Source organism: Anabas testudineus, chromosome 21 (assembly GCF_900324465.2).
Source record: "Anabas testudineus chromosome 21, fAnaTes1.2, whole genome shotgun sequence".
Lineage (NCBI taxonomy): Eukaryota > Metazoa > Chordata > Actinopteri > Anabantiformes > Anabantidae > Anabas > Anabas testudineus.
The window spans coordinates 1009562-1032798 of NC_046629.1; the positions used below are offsets into that span (position 1 = coordinate 1009562).

At 44.4% G+C, this 23237-nt stretch overlaps 1 protein-coding gene across 1 annotated transcript in view; it reads right to left on the bottom strand.

Moving 5' to 3' along the window:
* Positions 1-250: 250 nt before the first annotated feature.
* The window catches only part of enox1 (ecto-NOX disulfide-thiol exchanger 1), a 48214-nt gene continuing 25227 nt past the window's right edge, over positions 251-23237 (bottom strand). Inside the window, exons 5-17 of the mRNA XM_026376987.1 lie at positions 22572-22709; positions 18069-18236; positions 17590-17796; positions 17088-17321; positions 13043-13255; positions 9901-10007; positions 8185-8302; positions 7886-8097; positions 6061-6168; positions 4626-4682; positions 4332-4434; positions 1851-1936; positions 251-1658 (exon numbers count right to left, since the gene is read on the bottom strand). Coding sequence (XP_026232772.1) covers positions 1527-1658; positions 1851-1936; positions 4332-4434; positions 4626-4682; positions 6061-6168; positions 7886-8097; positions 8185-8302; positions 9901-10007; positions 13043-13255; positions 17088-17321; positions 17590-17796; positions 18069-18236; positions 22572-22709 — 1883 coding nt within the window. The 3' untranslated portion in view covers positions 251-1526. The remainder of the gene's footprint in view (positions 1659-1850; positions 1937-4331; positions 4435-4625; positions 4683-6060; positions 6169-7885; positions 8098-8184; positions 8303-9900; positions 10008-13042; positions 13256-17087; positions 17322-17589; positions 17797-18068; positions 18237-22571; positions 22710-23237) is intronic.

A 23237-nucleotide genomic window follows, 5' to 3' on the forward strand; every position in this document is an offset into this window, starting at 1 on the left:
TGACTATCAAAATGAAAAACAACCTCTTCTAGATGGAAGTGCAGCTTTAAATAGCGTAATCATTATTTTTAGTTGAACCTGTTCTAACACTAAAGATCAGGATATAAAGCTGGTACCAAGAAGACTGGACACGTGGCGTCTTTATCCTCCACGTTCTCTCCTTGTCACTGTCACACAACTTAACATCTTCTTTTCTCCTTCGCCACTGTACATATTAGAACAAGAAACACTCAGAACCAGAATTCATCTGCTTTCATTTCATTTTAAATACATCTCTGGCAGCAGGACGTTTCAGTCTGCTGCTGTCACTGAACATCTTCATATAATACAAAGAAATAAATTAAGCAGGATCATTCCGTTTACTCCTCCCCCTTACATCCATTATAAAGCACATTATTTAATTTCCAACATTCTCACAGTTTTCCCCAGATATGTCCCTCATCCACCTCCAAATCATCCGTGATGTCTGATAGAGGTCTGAGCTGGTAGAGGTCTGGAGACTTTCCTCCATCGTCTTTATCCAAAACGTCTGGCAGTAAGAAAGAAATAAGAAATACAGCTCTAACGGCAAAGCTGTCCCCATCGTAAATGATTTTCAGGAACAGCTGTGTTTTTGCATGTAACATGAGGTCAAACTCCAATTTAATGACTTTCATTGGCAGGAGATCATGTCTTCTAGAGCTCTAGTGGATGGGTGCCTGTGCATTAGAAGGAATAAATCATCAGTTATTATTGGTGGGTGATGAGTTGTGACAACCAAGGCCACAAACACTCCTCTCATCTGAAGCCAGACCCTGTACACAGCATCCAGCTGCATCCAGCTGCAGGACATGATCAGCTGCCATTCAAGCTGGTGTGTGTTTGTGTGTCTGCTGTGTTTACACATGTTGGTTGTTCCTTCACGTCTCTGTGGAACAGATCCGTTTTCATCCACATTTTCATTTGATTTGATTTGATTTTGTCTTCCACAACAAAACTACAGCAGTGAAGCAGATGAACGCCTCATATTGTCATTCACAGGTCTTTGTTTCAGTTTCTATTGTCAGATACTGACTGAGGACGACATTTCAACATGGCTAATAAATACAGCGTTGGCGAACAGACTCCTTCAAATCCTTATATTAAGGTTACAGCAGCTCCGCTGTGACATCTAAAAACAGCGATGATAGAAAAAGTTACAGAGCAACCAAAGGTCCGGTCTGTCCACATCCAAGTGTCCACAACACATCTGCCAAATGACAACTGTGGCTGCTGAAGAACAGATGGATGCTGTGTACAGAAGGAAGGAAGGTTGGCCTGAAACAGAAGTTTATCATTATCATATCATTAAACATGTGAATGCCAACTTTGGTAAAACTCCTTGTGAAGTGTTTTCAGGTCCGAGTCGGTGTCAGAAGTCTGAAGACTTCCAGTTTCCACTGTGTGATTTTAAGATGGACGAACGCACACACACAGACTGAAGGCCGTGTTCATCTATCTGTTCACGTTGCTGTGTTTTCCCAGTGTGCATGCGCGTTCTCCCTGCGTCACAGTGAACTGAGGCTGTCAAACCCACAGAACTTCCAGCGTTTCTCCAGAGTTGCACCGACACCGCTCAGCTCCTGCCTGAACATACTGGGCAGACGGACCATGAGCTGCTCCAGCTCCGCCGCCGACACCTGAGAAGAGAGAACAGGAATTAAATACGATGCAGGAATGCAGAAAGGCAGGAGTAATGGTTTGGAAGACTCAACTGTAAATACATCCCATAATGCATCATGTGAGTGATATCTGTAATATTAAAAATATTAATATTGTTAGTATTTACACTGAGAGTTCTTTTAAAACCAGTAGATCAGAGCGCTGTTTACCTTTGAGTCCAGCCTCTGAATGTACGACCACAGATACTCGAGGTTGGCTCCGAATGGATGGACGTGGAGGAAGGTCGAGATAATGCCTACAGAGAAGAAGAGAGGTCATCAGACGACAGGTGCTGAAGGAACCGTTGAGCTCCATTAGAAATGTTTAGCAGCAGAATCGAAGCTTTAAGTTTTTACCAAAGAACACTGAGCAGCAGAGAACAAAACATGGTTTTATTTGCTGTTTGGAGAAAAGAAGCTGCAATTAAAACGGACTTAATGAATAAATGCTGATGTAGGTGAAGCAGAGTTCAACGCCCCCTTGTGGAAACGTTTCTGTTAAGGCACAAACATGCAGTTCATCACTGGATTCTATACATGGTCCCCTCCTCCCAAGACTTCTTAATGTGTTTTCTAGACACTAGAGACTTGAGCGGAAGAAGATGAGATGACGGAACGACGGAAAACCATGATGGGAATCTAATCTTGGCCGCGGTAATTCTGTTCGTTACTGGAGAGTCGACCAGTCGAGAGGAGCTTAGTCACATTTTCTGAAAACTCTGCTAAAATATAAAAAGGACTGCAATTTATTCAGACACTCACTACTTGATTTCTGAAAGAGAATCAGAGTAAAGCTGCTTTTCACTGTAGATTTTGTATTTTCTGTCAGTGCTGAGTGATTTAAGAACCCAGGCTAACAGAGAGAGCAGCCGGTCTGCGTCCTGACGGCACAGCGGCTCCATAAAAAATGCTGGCTGGAGCACAAACCACCCCTGACTTGATTACTTCTGAGAGGTCCTCCAAAAGCAGGCAGCCATGCAGAGGGAGGGTGGGGGTGTGGTGTGGTGTGATGGGGATAAGGAAATAGAGTGGCGTCCCCTGGAGGACCCGGCACAGCCAATATTTATTTCCCTGATTTATGTGGCGAAACGCTGGCAATTACAGGCAGGCCTAATTCAATTCCTTCCAGCAGGCCTGCTCACATGGAACAGTGGCACCAGAGGAGAGCTGTAGGGTGGGGGAGGGGTTGCAGTGGCTTGGATTTAAACCGATATTGAACACACCTGGGGGGCTAATTTTATTTTTATAATAAAATGGTTTAAACTGTGTAGTCAAATGCATTTTAACCTCTTCAGAGCAAATGGTTGGAGAATAAAGGTGAGGCATAAATTCCCCGACCTGTCCGTCTGTCTTCAGCTTTATTGGAGATTTGACCTCAGTCATTAACATGAACTGAGATTTAGATTAAAAACTGTTTGGTGACAACTGTTTTCAGCAGCAGGATCACGCTGTAGTTGCAAATAGAGAAAGAAGCCAGTAAGATGATTCTAAACATGTAGCATCAGTGCTTTTATCACGTCTTCACCTGCTTCACCTGAATAAAGCCACACAGAGCACTTTCTTACTGTGGCTCTTTTGCAACTTCGGAACATTAACAGTAAATTAAAACACAGACAGTTTTTAGTCCCCAGATGACACCAATGGTGTCTGCAGGCTTTACTGTCAGACTCCACCAATATGTTCGCAGTATGGAAATCATATCCTTGCATCAACTTATACCAACAGGATCTCTATGCGCGTGCATCTGTATACGATGTAAACCAATGTGCAGCAGCAGCAGCAGCAGCAGCAGGGGGAAGACAGAGCACCCACCTCCACTCTCCTTCATATCTGGATTTTCTTGGTGCCACTAATAGAGATAAATGTGCTGCTGTTGCTCCTGCTCTCCTCTGCTTTGGACACAGCAGCAGCTTCGGTACAAATACAGAGAGAGGACGAAAGCAGCTGAAGTGAATTCAGAGCAGCTGCAGTGAGAGAAGAGTTTGTGAGCGGAGAAAGGAAAGAAGAAAGCTGTTTGTGTTTCAGCCTCCTCTGCGCCCTGAGCTTTTAGTCTGCTTCACTGGTTCTGGCTCAAAGTCCTTTAAACCCCCCGACACAAGAAAGTGTGTGTGTTTGAAGTGTCAAGCCCGCACTTAATTTCTGTAGAGAGTGGGGGTCAACTAACACTCCCAGGGAGCACAAAGCATGAAGAACTGCTCAGCCTCTTTGGAAATGAAATCCAGTGCAACAGTCTGCAGATTTTACAATCCCAGTATGTTCATAATCCACCTGGAGTTCTGTCCTGAAAGAGGTTTCTGGAAGCAGCAGATACTAGAAACTAAATGCCCCCCCAGCAAGAATGACACTCAAACATTCACTGGAGGAACCACTGGTAAAGGTGTACAGACCTCCTGGAATGACGAGTACGTTTCCAGGAATGTAATGAGAACATATGTTTAATGTCACTGAACTAAAATCTTCTCTTTTAGACTGAAACATCCAGTTTCTGTCACGACAGTGTTGTTTGACTGTTTCCTGGTTCTCTGCAGATCCACAGCTTCTTGGTGAGAGTCGTTTCATTTCCAAGTAACCAAACGCACCCGACGAGTCACAGTTCAGGTTTCTGACTCTTCCTGATTTCTGAAACCAAACCCATGACCTGGTCATATTTACCCAGAAGCAGAGCCTCTTTTTCTGATGCGACCCCCCCTCTCGCGGCAGCCTCACTCCTCCTCTCTCTGCTGTGGTACAATGAAGGAATACAGCCGTTCACACCCTGTGGAAACACACATGGAAAACATACATGTACAGTATGAAGAGCCGCTTGTTCCACAGAGACACAAACACTACTGCAACACTTTAATTAGTCTATTTACAGTTTCACAGATAACCATGATATCTGACCACAAACAGGAAAAAGCTGTAGCTTGAAAACCACTACAGCAGTTCTCCATGACCCACTTTCACCTTTTCATGCAGCTCTCCGTTGGTCCCGTCCAAACTGTCCCTGCTGTGATTCAGCAGCTAAAGAGACACATGGAGAAAAATGGGGTCAGCCGCAGTGAAACTGTTTTACTGTTTTCTAGATGAACAAAGCAGATTCAGACACATTTGTCACATGCTAAAAAAGTTTAGCCAAGAAATGAGCATCGAGCGAGCCGGAGCTGGTCCACCATCGACCCTGTGGAAATATGATGTAATATATGTATTTTATTTCTCCCCCTCACTCTTCTACCTACAGGAGGAAGGTGTATTGATAGATGCATTATTTCAAACCAAAATAAAACCTCAAGCTTGATATTTTATTCATCTCCCGCATGTTTTCTAATGTAAAGCCGAGCGAGTATAGAAGCTTTCGTAAAAGAATCAATAGACACAGACTGGGGGGAAACTTCACGTCAATTTCCATAAAATACCTGGATTGACCCAAGACAAGAGCAGCGAGCGTAGACACACACACACACACACACACACACACACACACACACACACACACACACACACACACACACACACACACACACACACACACACACACACACCCAGTTCAGTTCTCTCCTTTGTTGCAACAATGCTGATGCAACGAGCTGCGCTGTGGTGAAGTTGAGTGAATGTAAAAAGCATTTGAGATTATTCTGACACCGAGAAAAGAGTCTGCAGTGATTTCAACGTACAGTACGACTGTAGGTGCACCGAGCAGTTCAACTACTGAGTGATGAGGATGAATGAGAGTGAAGATGTGTCCCAGTAAGTTGTCGCCTTCATGTTTCTCTGAAACCGCTGAAAGAAAAACTTTCATATAACAACACTCAGTTATTTTAAATACAACTTGGTCACATTCAGAATTTTAGTGTTAGCGTTAGGAACCACGTCCTGTAATCAGGCTTCAGCTCGTTCAGAGGCTGCAGTGAACCTGCAGCTGAGGTCTGAGCCTGTGGACAGGCAGTACATGCACACGCACATGCACATCTCAGGTCACACTCACACACAATAACATCCTGGCAGAGCTGTTGCCATAGCAGCCTTTCTGTCCTTTCAACCTCCTTCATCCCTGTGTGTTTGTTTTACAGACCATGAAGGAGCTGCAGCACCGAGACTGAGCAATGTGGCTGAAAAGTCCTGTGAGCACAAATGTTAGCAGGCGTCATATTTTATATAGTCTGAAGAAAAAGATGAAGCTGGATGATCACTAGACGGTTTATTACTCAGATTACACAGCATGAGTTCCGGGTTTGACTCACTGGTTTTTGCTGTTCTAGCTCGTGCTGAATTGGAGACGCAGGCTAACGTGACATAGCAGCGTTATCTTAAGCTCTCACAGTCCTACTGGGATCGTTATTCCCATTAATAGACAGGTTTCTGGTTTATGTGGAGGACGGCCCTCGTGACTGGGAGGACTCACCTTGTCTCGGAGGGCGAGCACCTCCCCCTCCAGGGAGTGATGCTCCTCTCTGGCCTGCTCCAGCTCAGCTTCTTTACTCGACAGCTTCTCCTGCAGACTTAGGAGTTGCTGGAAGACACACACACACTTGATCTCAGTGACTTAATGATCTTAAAATGCCATTTCTACATTTCCTTCACCTGCCTCTTGTTCATTAACATCTTGATCCTACTAATCTGCAGGGACCTCTGTGTCCAGGACTCATGATGTTATCAACATCTTAGTTTCTGTTCCTCTAAAAATTTCCCAGATTTTCTTTATACTCAGCCAGTTTCTGTTTTCCAGTCCGTTTACTGGTTGGACCTACCTGCCCAGCCTGTACCACTTCATAGCTGCCTGCCTCGCTACCGGCCTGCTACGGACCCTGTCGAACCTGCACGAAGACCCATTTTATCTGCCTACGTTTTCAACTCATTCTAAATTGCGAGAAGGTAGAAGCAGCGGTGTCGGTGTGAAAGGCAGACGGCACCATTAATAACTTAAAACTAATTAATGATCGAACATACTGAACCAAAAACAAGCTGTTTAAAAGCATCTGAGGTTAGATGACCGAGAATGCAGGTGCTCTAAGAACAGAATAACATCCAAAGCTGAAATCAATCGGAACAATTAGCATATGCAGTATCTGGACGCAGACAGCTGCACCCCTCAGTGTGCAGAAGTGGATCACGTGTGACTGAGCTGTGCTGATGCTGAGAAGAAGCAGTGAGTGTTCACGCTGCCTCGTGTCTTAATGGATGAGGAGGAAACAGAAGTTTGCCTGGAGGCTGCAGCTGTCACTGAATATTGTGACAAATTTCACAGTGATTGCGTTCATGTCAAATTATTCTGGTGACTCCATTTACCCACATCCACTGCTCTGTCACTTTATACTGAGAGTCGCCCTCAACGTGCAGCTGGGTCAGTCACGGTCTTTCATAACAACAAATGAACTACATCTGTACATTTTTCATTATTTAATTCCATCATTCTATTGTAATAAAGTCACCCGAGGAAATATTTATTTGAGTAAAGCTTATTTTGTTTGTGTCTGCACCTCGTCTGTAGTGAGGGAACAAAAACAACAGCAGCTGACAAACGAGATGCGACAGTAGCGTGACGTTCTCGCACTATTAGAAGTCGACTAAGCAACACGTTTACAACCAGTCATCAAGGCACAGTGTGTGTGTGTGTGTCTGCGGGTGTCTCTAATGCGCCTCGTTCTATCAGTGCTGTCACTTTAGATCGAGAAAGACGGGAAGTCAAGTCACATCAGGCTAACTCGTGGCAAACGAGCTCCGCGCTCTAACAAAGCTTTATGAAATCAGTGGAGCGAGGAATTATGGGAGAGCTCAGTACTGATGCTGGATTTTACTTGTTTGTTCAGGGAAAGTAAAGTGAAGTAAAGCAGCAGCTCCACTGAAGCACACACAGGTGGACAATAACAGGACACTGGTTTGTCCAACCTTCGACCAACTAAACACATCTCTAATTAAACTTTGAATATGGAGCTGAATGTTTGAGTGTGACAGAGAAGCTGTGACTCAACACAGACCCTCCGTGTTCAGAGCACAACCTGAGTTATGGATTTAGCCTCCTACACTGACTTTGCTCCTTCAAAAAGTGAAATTCTATTTCTGACATTGTGAAGTCCCAAAACTTCTTCTGTTCTGTTCTAATAGACTTCATGTCACCAACTTTCCTCTCAGCTCCAAACGGACTCAGCTCAAATAAATATCAGAGCAGACGCAGCGCTGCGATAACCCAGGTCCAGTCTCTGGAAGGTTGTACAACATCAGAACCCAACCTGCTGCATGTTGTGCATGCTCTGCTGCAGCAGCTGGATCTGAGCCTCAGGACCGTGGGTGTGCGTCTGAGTATGAGTGTGGTCGTCGTCTGCACGGCCGGGTTTGCTCTGCTCCTTCCTCAGGAGCTCCACCTCGTTCCTGTAGGCATCGAGCTGCCAACGCAGAGAGTCGTTCTCCTCCCTCAGAGAGGCCTGAGTCTGTTCGCACACTCCTGCAGGAAGAGAGGAGAGGAACAAGGCGTCAATCTGATTCTTATCTTTACCTAAATGATGATCATATGATTTCTGATCTGCTGTACCGTTTTCCTCAGCGCGCATCTTCTTACAGGGATTCTCATCCGAGTCGTCGTCCGACATCTCCATCTCCTCCTCTCGTCTGATGCCCATGATCTCTTCACTGTGAGCGTTTCTCAGCTCCTGAAACATCAGCAGACACAGTGACAGTGCTCAGCACCATGTTTGCCATTTTACTGTATAAACAGTAAAACTACGTCTTTATCATGTTCTGTAGTGAAGCAGGAGGTGAAACGCTGGGCGCTGGGTAGAAACACGGTAACTAACAAGTTGCTGTTCTCTTCTGCTTCAACTGGCTCGTCTCACTGTTCCTAAGGCAGCAGGATGAATGACTACCTGTCTACTGCAGGGCGCTGCCTGTGGACGAGGAATCTTATCTTTAATTTGAATAAATACTTTATTGATTGATGTCTAATCACCTGCTGCATATTCAGTGTCACTGGTTGGTCTAGTAACCAGTGAAGTCTTCGTTACGTGGATACACCGGCCTCTGCTCTTCAGGTAGTGTTTTCTGATCTGATGCTTCTGTTACTTCAGAGTGAGTGAAGTTTGATACTGGTTTCTTATTTTACCCAGAATTTACAGCTTTGCATCAGTCAGATATTCACTTTACGATAACATAAACCACTGAGAACAGAGGAGCTGGGACTGAAAGAAATTCGGCACGTTTGGCAGAAAGACAATCTGCTGAACAGAAAAACAGCTGCCAACTAATTTCCTGTCAGTTCACTGATAGATCAAGTGTTCCAACTCTGCTGTGAATCACCGATTGTTCTTTAAGTCTGAATTAAATTCATCAAGAAACAGTTCATCCACATATTGAAATGTATCTGTTGTATCAGCGCTTATGAACAAAATGTATTTATAAAGAAATCAGAGTGAGGGCGGCGTCAGCCTGCTGCTTTATCTCCCATCGCTTCTACAGAAGCTGCCACTGATAATCACATCTGTTCGTCTGTCAGCCGAGGGTGCAGATACAGACTTACCACAGATACGAGCCACCTAAAGGCGGAGCTGCAGCATGCTGTGCTCTGCACAGTGTTTTAGACCCCCCCCCCCAAAAGAAAACACTGTATATATGGTGATACTGACAGATTCATTATCCTACTGAACTCAAACTGGATAAAAGATGTCAACTAATTAAAAACAGGAGTAAAGTGAAATCCATTAAACAGTTCTGTTCCCTTTTAATGAAGGTTACTGTGTGGACACCCAGGCTGCACGTTGTGCTTACTGCTACATGTGACTGTGTTATATAGGCTGAAGAAGAGGAAGTGGAGCGATACCCTTTGTTTGAAATTTTCCCATTTGGCCCCCACAGAGCTACAGCGTGCTCCACGTCAGGCCCCCGTGTTGCTGCTGGGTGCTTCCTGACAGATCCCCCCCTCCTTCACACTCATCACTCTCATGCTGTCTCATGTTTTCTAGATCCAACTCTGGATGAATAATTAATCAGAGACTTAACCCTGGAAACCACTGTTGCCATAGCAGCGCCTCACACTTTCGAGGAGGCGTCAGATCTTTGCTTCCATCTGGGCTGCAGGGAAAGCAGAAACTCAGACGATCAGAGGGCCCCATCTGTCTCTCTGTTTGTGAGGACGAAGCATCCAGAAACACAAACAGGGCGTCTGTCAGCGCTCTCCTGGGGACTCACAAGTGACAGCAGAGAAGAAAGCAGCGGGTGGGGGAGGGGAGGAAACAACAGAAGAAGGTGTACCAACCTCACACTGCTTGCGCCAAATGTCTATGTTCTTGCGCTGTGCTTTTGAGAAATGGTCCCATGCCTTTTGCCTGGTGGCTGCGGTGAAAACGGCGGTGATCTGCTCGACTTTGGGGTGAACAGGGAGGAGGAGGAGGAAGAAGAGGAAGGGAGGAAGAGGAGGGGTGGGGCAAGACAAAACAAGCCATTTATGTAGCGTTGTAGCGCCGACTGAGGCTCGTACAGCAGCCAGAGGAGAGACCGGACACACTGAGCACAGGCTGAGGGAAACTCATTCAGATTAAAGGAACAGTTCACTCCAAGTGACAAGTGGGTCATCAGTCGCTCAGGTCACTAAACTGTCCGTGGTCTATAGGAGCTGCACAGCGTCAGGTCCAGACCTGTTCTGATCAACCAGAGTTCAAAAGGAAATCCTGCTCCTGTGTGATGTGGGAACAACTCCACATGTTAACAGAGTTCATCTTGATACCTCATATGAGCAAAATCAACCTGTACCGAGTGTTTCACGGCACACAGGATGTGTGTAGCATCGTTTAATATTATTCTGTAGCAGCCTGTGTCAACTACATTTGATGTAATGAAGGTAAACGCAGAGGAACAGCTGTGTGTCATGCTGCTGCTCACTGATGCAGCACTTCTCAAATCACAGGCTGCACACGTATCGATGTGTGTGTCCCGCTGCCTTCAGATGCTGCAGGGCTTCAAGGACACAACCTGAGAACCTGCTGCTGCTCCTGTGAATTTGAGTCCAGACGTACTGAGCAGACGACGACAGAATGAGTGAAGTGTTCCTTTAAAGAGAAGCTCTAATGTCTGAGTGAATTCAAAAAATTCACAATAATAGTCTGAAAAACATTCAGTACAAATGAGACTTTTGCTATTTGGCTGCAGATTCTAATGGAGCCAATGAGGAAAACAGGATCAGAACATAACAGTGTCAAAAACTTTACTTAAGAAATGGAAAAAGAACATTTATATGTCAGCAGCTCACTGGTGGATAAATGTGGTTTATTTCAACCTGGTGATTTCCTGAGGGTTGATGTGACTGAGTCTCGATAACTGACTCCAGTTTGTTCATATATACTGGGACAAGCAGCACGAGCAGCTCTGTAGTAACTGAACTCCACAGTCCGGAACTCTTTATTAACTTCATCATATTTCTTTGGTGACCAAGTAAAAACGCTGCTGTTTTGCTGGATAATTATCTGCAGAGAAAAAATACCCAAAGTCATGCGTCAACTAGTTCCTATCATCAATAAAAGCTGCACAGTGAGAGTCAGGCAGAGCTGGTTTTGACCAACACATTGACCAGGACCAGGAGCAGTGCAGATCCTGAATCAGACTCTAAATGATGTTTGATGTTCTGTAATGTTATTCATGCAAGTTCTCCTCAGTTTGCCCAGGATGTCGATCCAGGCGGTTTTTCTCTTTACGGTCAGAGGAACGACTCACAGAGAGCAGAGTTAACACATTAACCACCAGTTAAGCCAGGTTGAAATAAACGAGCCTGTGCATGTGACGGGTGTGATGCACGTCTGTGGCGTGCAGGTCTCTCTCCTGGACAGAGCTCTGTACTTACATCTCATCACCTGCAGCTTCACTCCCTTCACGACTGACAAAGGCAACATTTATCCAGAGTGGATGGTGATTTCTACACTGCACGAGTGTTGTCACGTCATATTACATGTTACATATTACATTTTTGATGTGATGTGGAGGATACAGGTCAAACCACCAACTCTGTGTTCAAATGCTGCCTTTCAAAGTACTGTTCTGATCTCTGAGCTGTGTTTTCTTTATGAGCCAAACCTGATCATTTCAAACAACACTGTCTGCTCACTGTGCTCAGGACTTTCTCTGAACATCTCTCAGTGTAAGGACAGAAGCTGGAACGGCGCTATACTCACCCCTCTGTAGCACATGTATGAACACAACAACATACACACGGAACTGATGGCGAATATTTCGATTTAGAAACAGGATGAGTTAAATTTTAATGATCCATTATGTGGATTAACCTACACACTGGAACACAGATGCTCAGATAGAGAGGGGCTGTGCTGGGGAGGCCAAACAGAGGGTTTCTGATAGGTGGGGTAAAAGCATTCTAGCAGTCAAATATCACTTAATGCTGCTTTTAATGTAGAAACGGTAGCATGGCTGGAATCAGCAGCTGTGTGTTGGCATTTTCTGCAGCAGCCTGTGAAAAGGTCAGAGCGCTGTCACACGGCTGACTCTGAAACGTCTGAGCCACTGACCTAACCACCGGCTCACAGCGAGCTGAAGATAATGAAGCTGATGGGGAGACGGATGGGGAAGTGTTGTCATGGAGACTGGGCTGAGATCCTCGCAGACTAAATGACTTGCATCGAGGCAGGCTTTAAAATGGATGTGGTGAAAATGGCTTCATGGTCTGCACTCGGTAATCTGCAGCTCGCCCTGCAGCAGAGTGAGGAGCTGTAACCAGGACTACAGCCGCTGTGTGCAGAAAACCAGTAACTAAAGAACAGAGCAGTTCACGTTTGTCTAGCACACAATGCAAATGTTACTCTGGCTTCAGTAGCCTCATGTAGTGGCTTTTTGGAGTTGGTATCTTTCACTTATCTTTTATCAACTCCAGCTCTGATGTGCTGAGTTGGCAGCTAACGAGGTTCAACGAGCTAAGGCTAATGCACGCTAAAGCCTGAACTATGTTTCTCTTAAGATGCAGGTAAAGGTCACAGAGAATCTGATGTACACACCTCTACGCCGCTCTACCCTCCAGCTACCTGCTCTGCTACACTGCACTACACTTCAGGTAACAATTAAAGCTCTATCTTCTGTGTTGTTTAATGTGTAGATGTCTACATATCATCAAATCCTTTATTCGATCTAAATTAAAAGTTTACAGCAAAATAAAGTCGTCTTTTCGTTCCAGTACTTTCAGAGGCGACTGATGACTGAAGACTTTTCAGCATCTTTCGTTCCACTATCCATTTGTCAAAGTCTTTCTCCCTGAAATGATGGACTGGTACGAGACATGGAGCAGTGAACAGGAAGTCATGACCTTACCTGAATAACTGCACAGTCACAGTTATCACAGTGAAGACTTCCCACAGGTGACGTGTCTGTTACTACATGTTCAAATACTGAAGTCCCCTTACACTGAGTTAAAATGGCCAGCAGGGCGTTCTTGAACGCCTCTTTGGCGCGCTCCATCTCCTCCTCGTGCTGAGCCTTCTCGCTCATCAGCCGCCGGACGTGGCTGTTGGCCGACTGGATCATGGAGTAGAAGTGATTGGCGGTCCGACGGTTGACTTCGCCCCGATCGATCCAGGTGAACAGAACTGCCGTGGCTTCACTGAACTTATGGTCATCTGTGAGGAAAAAGGTGTGAGGCACAGATAAACAGGTTGGTGGGTCAGAACCAGGGATTCTTCCAGTACCAGCTGTCAAAAGGAATTCTGTTGGAGCTCTGCTGCAGTTTATTAGGAAAATCTATATTCTTCAAAATACAACAATACAACAAATACTAAAAAAGAAAGATCTGAACCAAACCGGTTCCACAGACACTGTAACGTGACTCAGCTGGAGCAGAACAACGGATCAGACCAGCTTCACGTCGAGGAAAGAAACTACGACTCCCAAGATGCATTTGAGCAACAAACATCTATTCACCAAGATGAAGATTCTCTATGAGCTACTGAAGATGGGAGATTTACCAGAAAATAAATTCAAATGGATTAACAGTGATTTAGAGAAACCCGATGTTCTATATCCTGAGAGCATCAGTGCTACAGGAAAACTAACGTTGTCCTGTGTCAAACCTGATCATTATTTTATTAATTGATCTTTTCAATGCAACTTTGTAAGTAACTTTTTTAATTTAATTTTAAAACTATTAAAAATAAAGCCCAATTAAAAACTACAAACATTACTTAGCTATTGGGTTATAGTAGCATGTCCACACACGACAAACATAAAGGTAATAAGGTAAAAACATATTTAATGGGAAACTCCTGGAGTTCAGTCTGTGTTTCATGTTATTTCTCCTACGTCTGGTTCTAACAGATGAGTCGACTGACTTTGCTTCTTGTTTCCAGGACAAAACGTCCATTTAAACTGATTTACAAAAGCAGGACATGAAACACTGAGTGAGAAAAAGAAATGCTGGAGCTTATTTTGTGATATTTGTGATGAGACTTTGGTTCATATCGTTTTATTTTCATGTGTTCGTACGAAGATGCTAAATGACTCAAATGAAGAAGCAGCTTGAGTCTTCATGGAGGAAAACTGTAGAAGTGTCTTGGTTTGTGAGAACAAAATGTATTCACAGGAAGGTTGGGTTTGAAATATAGACGAGCAGCAGAGCAGCAACCAGTTTACTGAAATCAAAGAGCTGCTGCTGTTTGTAAGTGTAAAGACTGGGGTTGAACTTTTTATTCATATTGTCAGAGAGGTTGGTGGATTTGGAGAGGACCACGTTGAAATCTGTAAACTGAATCCCTCTCCTGTGTCTTGGTTCAGCAAACAGTGACTGAAGAGTTTTCAGCTGCTTCATCAGACCTCTAATGTTCAGGCTAAACTAACAGAGCAGCCAGGGAGGATTTCATTCCTCCTCTCTGGGCGCTCACTGTTCACGGCCCTGTGCATCACGCCACAGCCACTGAACACAAAAGGCGTTTTTGATTTTCAACCTTTCAACCACAACCACGAGCTGCATTCAGTGTCACTCATAAAAAGTGCTGAGTCTCTGCGGGCCTGCGTTCAGTGCGTTCTCCTCCATTTGAATAATAACTGAGCAGTGCCACGGAGCCGTGGACGACAGCAGAACAGAGTGAATTAGAGAGCATTTAATGAGCTCAATACCCGCTGCAACACAACCTGTAAGAAGACACTTTCCCCGCTCTGATAAAGCCCCATTCATACTCTGCAGCAGATTACAGTCACATTACAGCGAGCACAATGAGGCGCTGCTGAACGGGGACGAGTGCAGGAATAATGGAAATTTATTTCCCCTGTCGTTTGAGGTGAAGAATGAATTCAAAAGAGTATTGAGGGAGAAAACATGTTGTTTATGTTGGTGTTAGAGGAGGCAGAGGGTTGACGGATGGAGCAACAAGCTGCTGGTGAGGGAGAGAAGGGAACAAGGCTTTACTTCATGATCATCAATATTTGGGGCGGCAGTAGCTCAGCTGGTGGAGTCGTCTACAACCCCAGGGTGAGTGGTTCAATTCCCGGTTCCTGGACAAGACACCGAAACCCTGTAGCAGCGCCAACATGTACTGTCTGGCAGCTGTCCAACCACATTTTCCCCAAGAGGATCAATATTATTTATTATTTATTATTATGATCACATGTTGAACTGCTGCTTTTTGTCTGGTCCTCCACTCTGCAGGAACAACAGCCTGTCAGGTCTCTGCACAAAGAGAAACACTCGTCACCGGCAGGTAGACGTTCGTCTTTCTGTTAAACCAACAGCTTCAGGTGTAGAGGTGAAAACCTGAACATCCATCAGCACCAGCTGATGTTAATGTTGTGGTGCACAGGGGTCAGATGGTAGTTCAGGCATCATTTCTAAAGATCTGTGAGAGCTTCCTGCAAACAGCCAGTTTGAAATATCAGATTCCCAGTGTTGGTGGTAACGTGTTGCCCAGCAACAGGTTACAGATGCTGCTGCAGCATCCTCTGACAGCCTGTAGTAAATCAGACCTACAGCGAGTGTGATACCAAGTATTACGTTCACCTACTGCAGTATTGTTACTAAGCTTCTAATCTGAGCTATTACTACTTTTTTCAGTGTATTTTTCGTTTTGCTAATATTAACCACGAAACATTCAGGTTACTTCAAACAGAAAATATGTGGATCCAGCAGAGTGAAGACACGAGCTGTGCACGGTGATGTTTAGTTGACTCAAACAGGAGTGTTGAGTGGTGAGCTGCTTTTAAGCCTGTTCACAGTAAAACTGGAGCAATTTCAGCCATGGAGACAAAAATCAGCTGCAGAGAAAATACAGAAGATGGAGGAGGAGGAGGAGGAGGACTGACCTTCACCACTCACACCATCACTTGCTTCATGCTCATCCACACCTCTGCTCCCACGCTCCCTCTCCTCCCCTTCACATCCAGTACATTAGTATACAGACCAGTGCCTCCCGTCTGCCTTTATCTGTTAATGTGAACCTGTAGTTGAACGGATCCTTCAACAGAAGACCATGATGTTTAATCAAGCTAAAGAAAAAACAAGATGTGACTCCTGCTAACACAGAAATTGGTGATTCTGTGATTCTGAGTTTGAGGATTTAGCACAAAGACACAAATCCTCAGGAAATGACCTGTTTAGTCCTGTAACCTGTTGAGAAGCAGGTGTTTTGAAGATGAACCCCATCGCCACATCACTGACGTGCAGAAGTGAAGCTGCACTTACTGTTTAGAGTCTCTGACAACCTGGAATAACTGCAGCAGTTAAACACATAGACAAACACAGTCCGGAGTCCTGCAGCTCTGCTGTGTCTCAGACAAACACAAACTGTCTGTATCTGTTCAAACAAAGAAAATAAACCTCAGTAATTGTTCAGTTTCCTCAAAGATTCACTTGTTCTGTTGTTTCAGCAGGTGACACACACACACACACACACACACACCGACTGTTGTTACCAGCGACCTTTAAATCAGCTTTTAGAAGCTGAACATGAACATCACACTAATGTGATTGATAAGGGATTTTCAAAACACCGTTTCCATGACGACAGCTGACACGTCAGTCTGCTGTTTTCCATCAACACAGGATCACATCTGATATCTACAGAACAAGTACTCAGATACATCACTTCAGTAAAAGTACCAGCACACAAATGTAAAGAAGTCATACATTTACAGTCCTACTGCAGTAAAAGTACACGCATATTCTCTGCAGATCCTATCAAATGTATGAGTACTCATTAGTGGCTGGATAGTGACCGGGGTTCAACTTAGGATAAAAGCGTCCAATACATTTAAATGTGATATTTTCTTTCATGACAATTTGGACAATTTGTACCTTAAACTACCAGAGAAGCTTAGAAGTCATGAAACAACTCAACATGTGCCTCCACCAGTAAAAACTTCAACATTTGCCTTAGCAGAGGACTTTATTTAATGTCCTGAATACAACGGGGGACATGAGGACACTTTCCCCCCAGTGAAATCTTGAATGGTGCCATTTCTCACCTTTCAGCCTGTCTGCTAACAGCGCCGCCTCGTGTTCGGAGTAGTGCACGATGGGAGGAGGAGACGGCGGCCGCAGCCGCTCTTCGTGGATTTTGCGCCGGTGTCTTTCCTCTCTGGCCAGTAGACGCTGTTTACACTCCCACTCATACAGGTCGTCTCTGGCCTGGGCAAAGTCCACGTGGATCCTCCCTGAGTCCTTTTTATCGGTACTGGATCCAATACGCATCCGATACCCTGGGAGGAGAGAAAACAGAGTTCCAGTATATTTGTCCATACTCAGACTGAAGCTGAATTCTCTGTGATCAGTTTGAAGTGTGGCCACAGACGTACAGTCAACAGTCGCTGGATTGACGTCACACTGATAAAACTTAAAATGATTAAGATTCTGAATGAAGTTCTGCTTTTCTCTGATCCCTAAGTAAATTCACTTAGCACAGCACACTGTGTGACAATAAACAACACAACAAATGAAGTGTGTGTGTGTGTGTGCACGCGCTCTCACCTGACAGGTAAATGGCCTTGTCCACCATGAACTCCTCACTGAAGCGAATGTGGCAGAAGTTCTTCTTGCTCTTGCGGATGGCAGTGATTTCCCCACACTGGTCGAACACCTCCCTGATGATTTCTTCAGTGGCGTTCTCCGGCAAACCTCCAACAAACACTGTTTTGCAGCCGGGGGGGCGCTCCCGTGTCGATGGCGGGGGCAAGTCTTAAGAACAATGATACAGTCGTGTTTAACATCATCTTAAGTAAATGGTTGAATCATCTGAACAGAACATAAAGTCAATGTGTGTGAAACTGTTTGAATGTTTTCAGACTCATGTTAATAATCAATCCAGTTAAAAACACTTTTACTTCACTGATCACAGTCATTTCATCACTTTCTAGATTTCCACAGTTCAGTTCTTCTGTTCATCTATGACTGACTTGGTTTGAACCTTTCGGTATGACTCACACAGCACAGAGAGAGTGGGATCTTACTGGGGTTCTGGGGGAAGAGAGTGCAGCTCTTGCAGTGGATAATCTCCTTGATGACTGGCATGTCCGGGGTTACAGGCGGGGGAGGGACCAGACTGATGCCCGCCATCATGGGGTTTATTGGGGCGATGAGTCCGAGCCCGGTGTCGAACCTCTGGATACAAAGAGAGTCTGCAGACAGAACGACAACAGGTAACACAACTGAGGACTGGACAACGATGTGGACTGTGTCTTTCTGTTGGTCCAAGCTGAAATATCTCAACAACAGCTGGATGGATTTTGTGTTTGTACTCCCCAGAGGTTAAATCATCAACTTTGTTGATGTTGTTGGTCAACATGTTAATTTGTCCAACACTTTGACCAATAATCAGTGTCTGCATAACTAATGACATCACTAATTAGCTTATGACATCATGGTAATGAACATCAGTATGTTTGTGGTCGTGTCTCCAAGAGATGTCACCATTTGATTCTGTAATAGAGAAACAATAGTTCTGTTTGGCACATTTTTATTTTTCTAAATTGAGCCCCATTAAAAAATAGCTTGACTGTTTTCTCATAAAACGAATCCATCTCATTAGATATGGAATTTCTAGATCATCACAGATATTAACAAATGAGGTGGGACAGAAACCAGAGTACAAATCGATGATGAAAGCAGTGCAGGTCTGTGGGACTGAAACAAGACTAAATAATATGTGATCGCTGGACGTTTGACTTTCTTTCCCCCACGTGTTCCATCTTTGTAATACAGAATTTATCCAAAGCCATAAATCAGGGAGAGGAAAGCACAGATAAAAGAGGAGAGAAATGTGGTGAAGACGGCAGGAGAGGGAGGGAAGAAGAAACGGTTTGTTCTCCAGGATAGAGAGGACGTGAAGGGGAAGGGAGAAGATAAACAACGAGGGGACAGCGGCGACAGCAGCAATGTTTCAGCTGTCTGGAGGAAAATAGAGCAGGGTGGTGCAGCGTTGCATGTTCCCATCTCCAACACTGCAATAACAAGGGAGGGGGAGGAACCCAACGTCAGCAGAACCCCCACCCCTCCACCACTGCTGCCCACTCACCCACAACAGCGGGGAGAATAAAGTGAGTGAAATTGGAGGCGAGGGAAGCCGTCACACAGGGACCAACCCTCATAGAAACGTAGCAGGAATAAATGTTGGTGCTGCTGCTCAGGACGGAGGACTGATCGAACACTCCGCTGATCCACAGTGAAAGCTTTCACCCTGAGCACTCAGCACACAGAAAACCTGTTCCTGAGACAAGCAGAAGCTCATGGGAAGTGTAGACGGCAGCGTGTTAGGAACAGAGAGGAAGAACAGAGACTGACAACACGCCTCTACCTCCTATAGTGGCCCTGATTAGAAAGACAGCCCAGTTTCTTCTTACGTTGCTGATTGGACACCAGTAAAAGAGACGTGATGGTGAACTAGACGTATACTACTGCCGTGAGCATCACCAACTAGTGTCCCACCCCTAGTTGACAGTGGAGCTTCTTCCCCACTGGGGTGAGTTTTTTTATTAGTGTACTTGAAACGTCAAACTCAGCAGATCATGTTGGAGTTGGACATGTTTGCTCTACTGGGCCTTGATTTACACCTCACTAGTTTTGTATATTTAATTACCTATGGTTATTTGGTAAAAGGTTTTGCACCCATGTTCACCCCCCCCCCCTCAGTCTTTCTGTTTGCTGTAAGCGTATTAACAAGATCAGTTTACTGCACTTCCTGTGAAATCTTCCTAAAGTGCTCAATTTTTAAAGACAAATGGTTTTAAAGCAGTTTTTCCTGGGTCAGCACGGTACCTAACATATTCATTAGATTCCAGCGTGCTGTGGGCAACAGAGCAGTAAAAGACTGTGCAGAAGAAAAAGCCACAAACTCTTCATTAAGGAGAAAACACCTGGAAAGGTGATCTTCCATAAATCTGTGCACAGGTAGCCAGGATGCATTCTGAGATTCTTCAGCTCTTAGTAAAACTCATTAAAGCGTCGTCTGCGATAACCCTGACAGGTAAATTACACATCTCGGTGCCACACATTCATCATAATCACACGGAGCTGCTTGTGCTCGCAGCTTTTTCTCCCAGAGCCAAAACGATTGGAGCCAGGTTCATTTCTCTGGCTCGGAGCTCTGCTGCGTCTGCCAGAGACAGAAACACAGGAAAAAACGTCAGGAAGAAATGAAAGACACACAGAGTGAGGAGAGAGCTGAAAACCAGAGCCAAGAGAAGGAGAAAGGAGGTTTTATGTCTTTAATTATGATTATTGAGAGACTGTTTCTCACTAGAACCAGACAGGAACATCTGGCTGTGATTAGCCTAAAGGTGAAGTCAGTCACACCCAGATGTGTCAATAAGAACTGAATCTAATCCTCAGTCTAATCTAAAATCTGAACTGGCCTCAGAATTTAGTGGACACATTCAAAAAATCCTACAGCTCTTCTTCTAAATGACACGATGGATCCAGTTCTTTTTGTGATTCACCATTTTACAGCTGCTGCTTTTCCTGGTTGTTCTACACAAAGAAGGAGAATTCAAACCTCAACAACTACAGCACTAAAACCTCACTGTCTGTCACACTACAGTCACTGCAGCCGGTGGCATTATTATACTTGTAATACTTCAAGTACACGTTCTTACACACTGTGTCTAGAGTAACTTAATTTTAGATGCAGTAATGAGTGTTTTACAGTGTAGTACTAGTACGTCCGCCACTTACTGTATAGTAAGTAAAGAGAAAACTTTGTCAGAACCAAGTGGAAACGTGTTCCTGAGATTTTGAGTGAACTGCACCTTTAACAGACACATATCAGTTGGGAGGAGAGTTGCAGCTGTTTCCATGGGTGGAGTCCTCTCAGTATCACATCATCACTGTAATAATACTGTGTCATCATGTCCGTGTCCACTGTGGTCCACAGGAATAAGTCTCTGGTGCCGTCTGTCCCTCCTTACAGCAGCTACCTCAGATAAATCCATCCATTCAATTATTCTGAGCTTAACACAGAAACACTCAGCAAATCTCCCAGTGTGCTCATTTATTAAACCACACAATGCAGCACTTACACAACAACAAACCCCTGAGCTTTTACATAGTAGAAAGACACACGACGCTCCGACAAATCCCCACAAACAATTTCAGAAATAGATTCTCAGGTGAAATTAAACCCAAAGAAGGAGAAAATAAAATTGAGTCGGTCCACGCAGAGATTAATGTTGTTCCCATTCAAATAGCAAAGTAGACACACTGTACTATAGTGCACAGTACACTATAGTACTGTATAGTACAGTGTGTACTATAGTGCCCTGTACACACTGTACTATACTGCATTCGTACTTTACACACTGCACTGGTACTGTACTCATACTGCACTCGTACTGCACGTACTGCAGTCATACTGTACGCACTGCACTATACTGCACACACTGCACTCATACTGTATTACAGGTATTACGACCAAAGACAGTAAAAGTACTGTCACTGAAGCAGTAAAAGTATTCTCCCTGTCTGCGTCTTATCTAATAACATATTCAAAGCATTTCCACTCTGGCAGATTTAAAGACAGTGACGGTCTGTTTGGATGTTTATTAGCACCCTCAGTGCCCACTTAACGATAAAAGTGGGTAAAACCTCAAATGAAAAGCCTGAAGTCAAAGTCCTGTACCCAGACTGACATTCTCTAAACCACCACAGCTACAAACCCTCACTGGAACCTGACCCCGAACCTGAACCCTCAAACAGAACACTACATGTCCTCAGAATGATGGTACCCAACTAAAATGTAGAACACAGACGTTTCAGACTCTAATTGATCTCCAGGTGAATTTCATTGAAGAAACTGCTCAGTTTAAACCTCAGAGAATATTTTTTACCTATTCACACAGAATATAATATTATTATTATTAACTTCAGCTGTAACAGTTCGACTCCACCACACATTAGGACTTCAGTAGTTAACAGGTAGAATTACCACCTGTGGACCGTAGCAGCGTTTGTCCATTATCTCCTTGCTCATGACGTTACAATCCTTGAACTGCTCCCAAAAACACTTCTCTCTAAATATCCCTTGTTGTGTGTCCAGGCAGCTCAGACTTGTCCGAGTCCAACAAGACTGTGATTTTAAACTAAGCCCCTAAAAGCAGCTCTGACAGAAGCTTCAAATCTACATTCAGCAGAAGAAAGAGAGACGCTGCACGATGCTGCGCCTCCTCTCTGACCCCATTACAGGCGCCTCTCTAAGAGGAAAAGCTGCACTGTGAAACCTGCATACCAGCTTTCACCAAGCTCTGTAGAACTTAGTTTACACACAAAGATCCAGGGTCGCTTATATTTGGGCAACAGAAGGGCACTCAGTGTATCTAATGAAATCTGTTTCTAGCTCGGTTTCGACTTTTTACATTTGTGTCACTGCTAAAACTCATGACTGTGGGATGATGGAGGGAGATGAAGAATATGTGAAGATAGAAAAATGCACACGTTCCACTTTACATTAGAAGTTACTGCACCTGAAACCAGCTGCTGTCCGCTGATGCCCACGGGCATGATGCCCAGGTTGTTCATGGCCGTGGCCCAGGCTTCGTGATCTGTGACGGGGACACTCAGGTGGTTCTGCTCTGCACCCAGACTCCCTACACCATCAGCTGCTACACACACACACACACAACACACACGAGTGAGCACCGTTTATCGACCCGAATCTAAAATCTCGTTTTGTTTCTGAAGTTGAGACTCTGTAACATGGTCGTCTCCATGTTACTATGGACATAGCTGAACATGTAAACATCACAGAACCATATTTACTGACACCACAAAGGACAGAAACTACAACAAGTATGAGATTAAAATCAGATCCACTCTGCTATCAGATCACAGAAAACACATTTTGATTGAACTAGAAGGCAAATTTTCATACCTGCCTTATTTTAGGATTTAATAGAAACTTGTCTCAAATTGTGGAAAAGGGCTAATGTTGCTAAGCTACCAGGTGTTTTCAGTTTTTAACAGTGAGTTCACGTCTTCACCGAGTTTCAACATCCTGATGGAGATTTGACTTGTACTAACGTGTTTCATGTTTCACGTATGATATCAGCCAGGACATTCTTCCTCAAGAGATGTTGGACTCAGGTTTGTCTTATAATAATATGGTCACTTTGAAAGTGAAATACTTATGG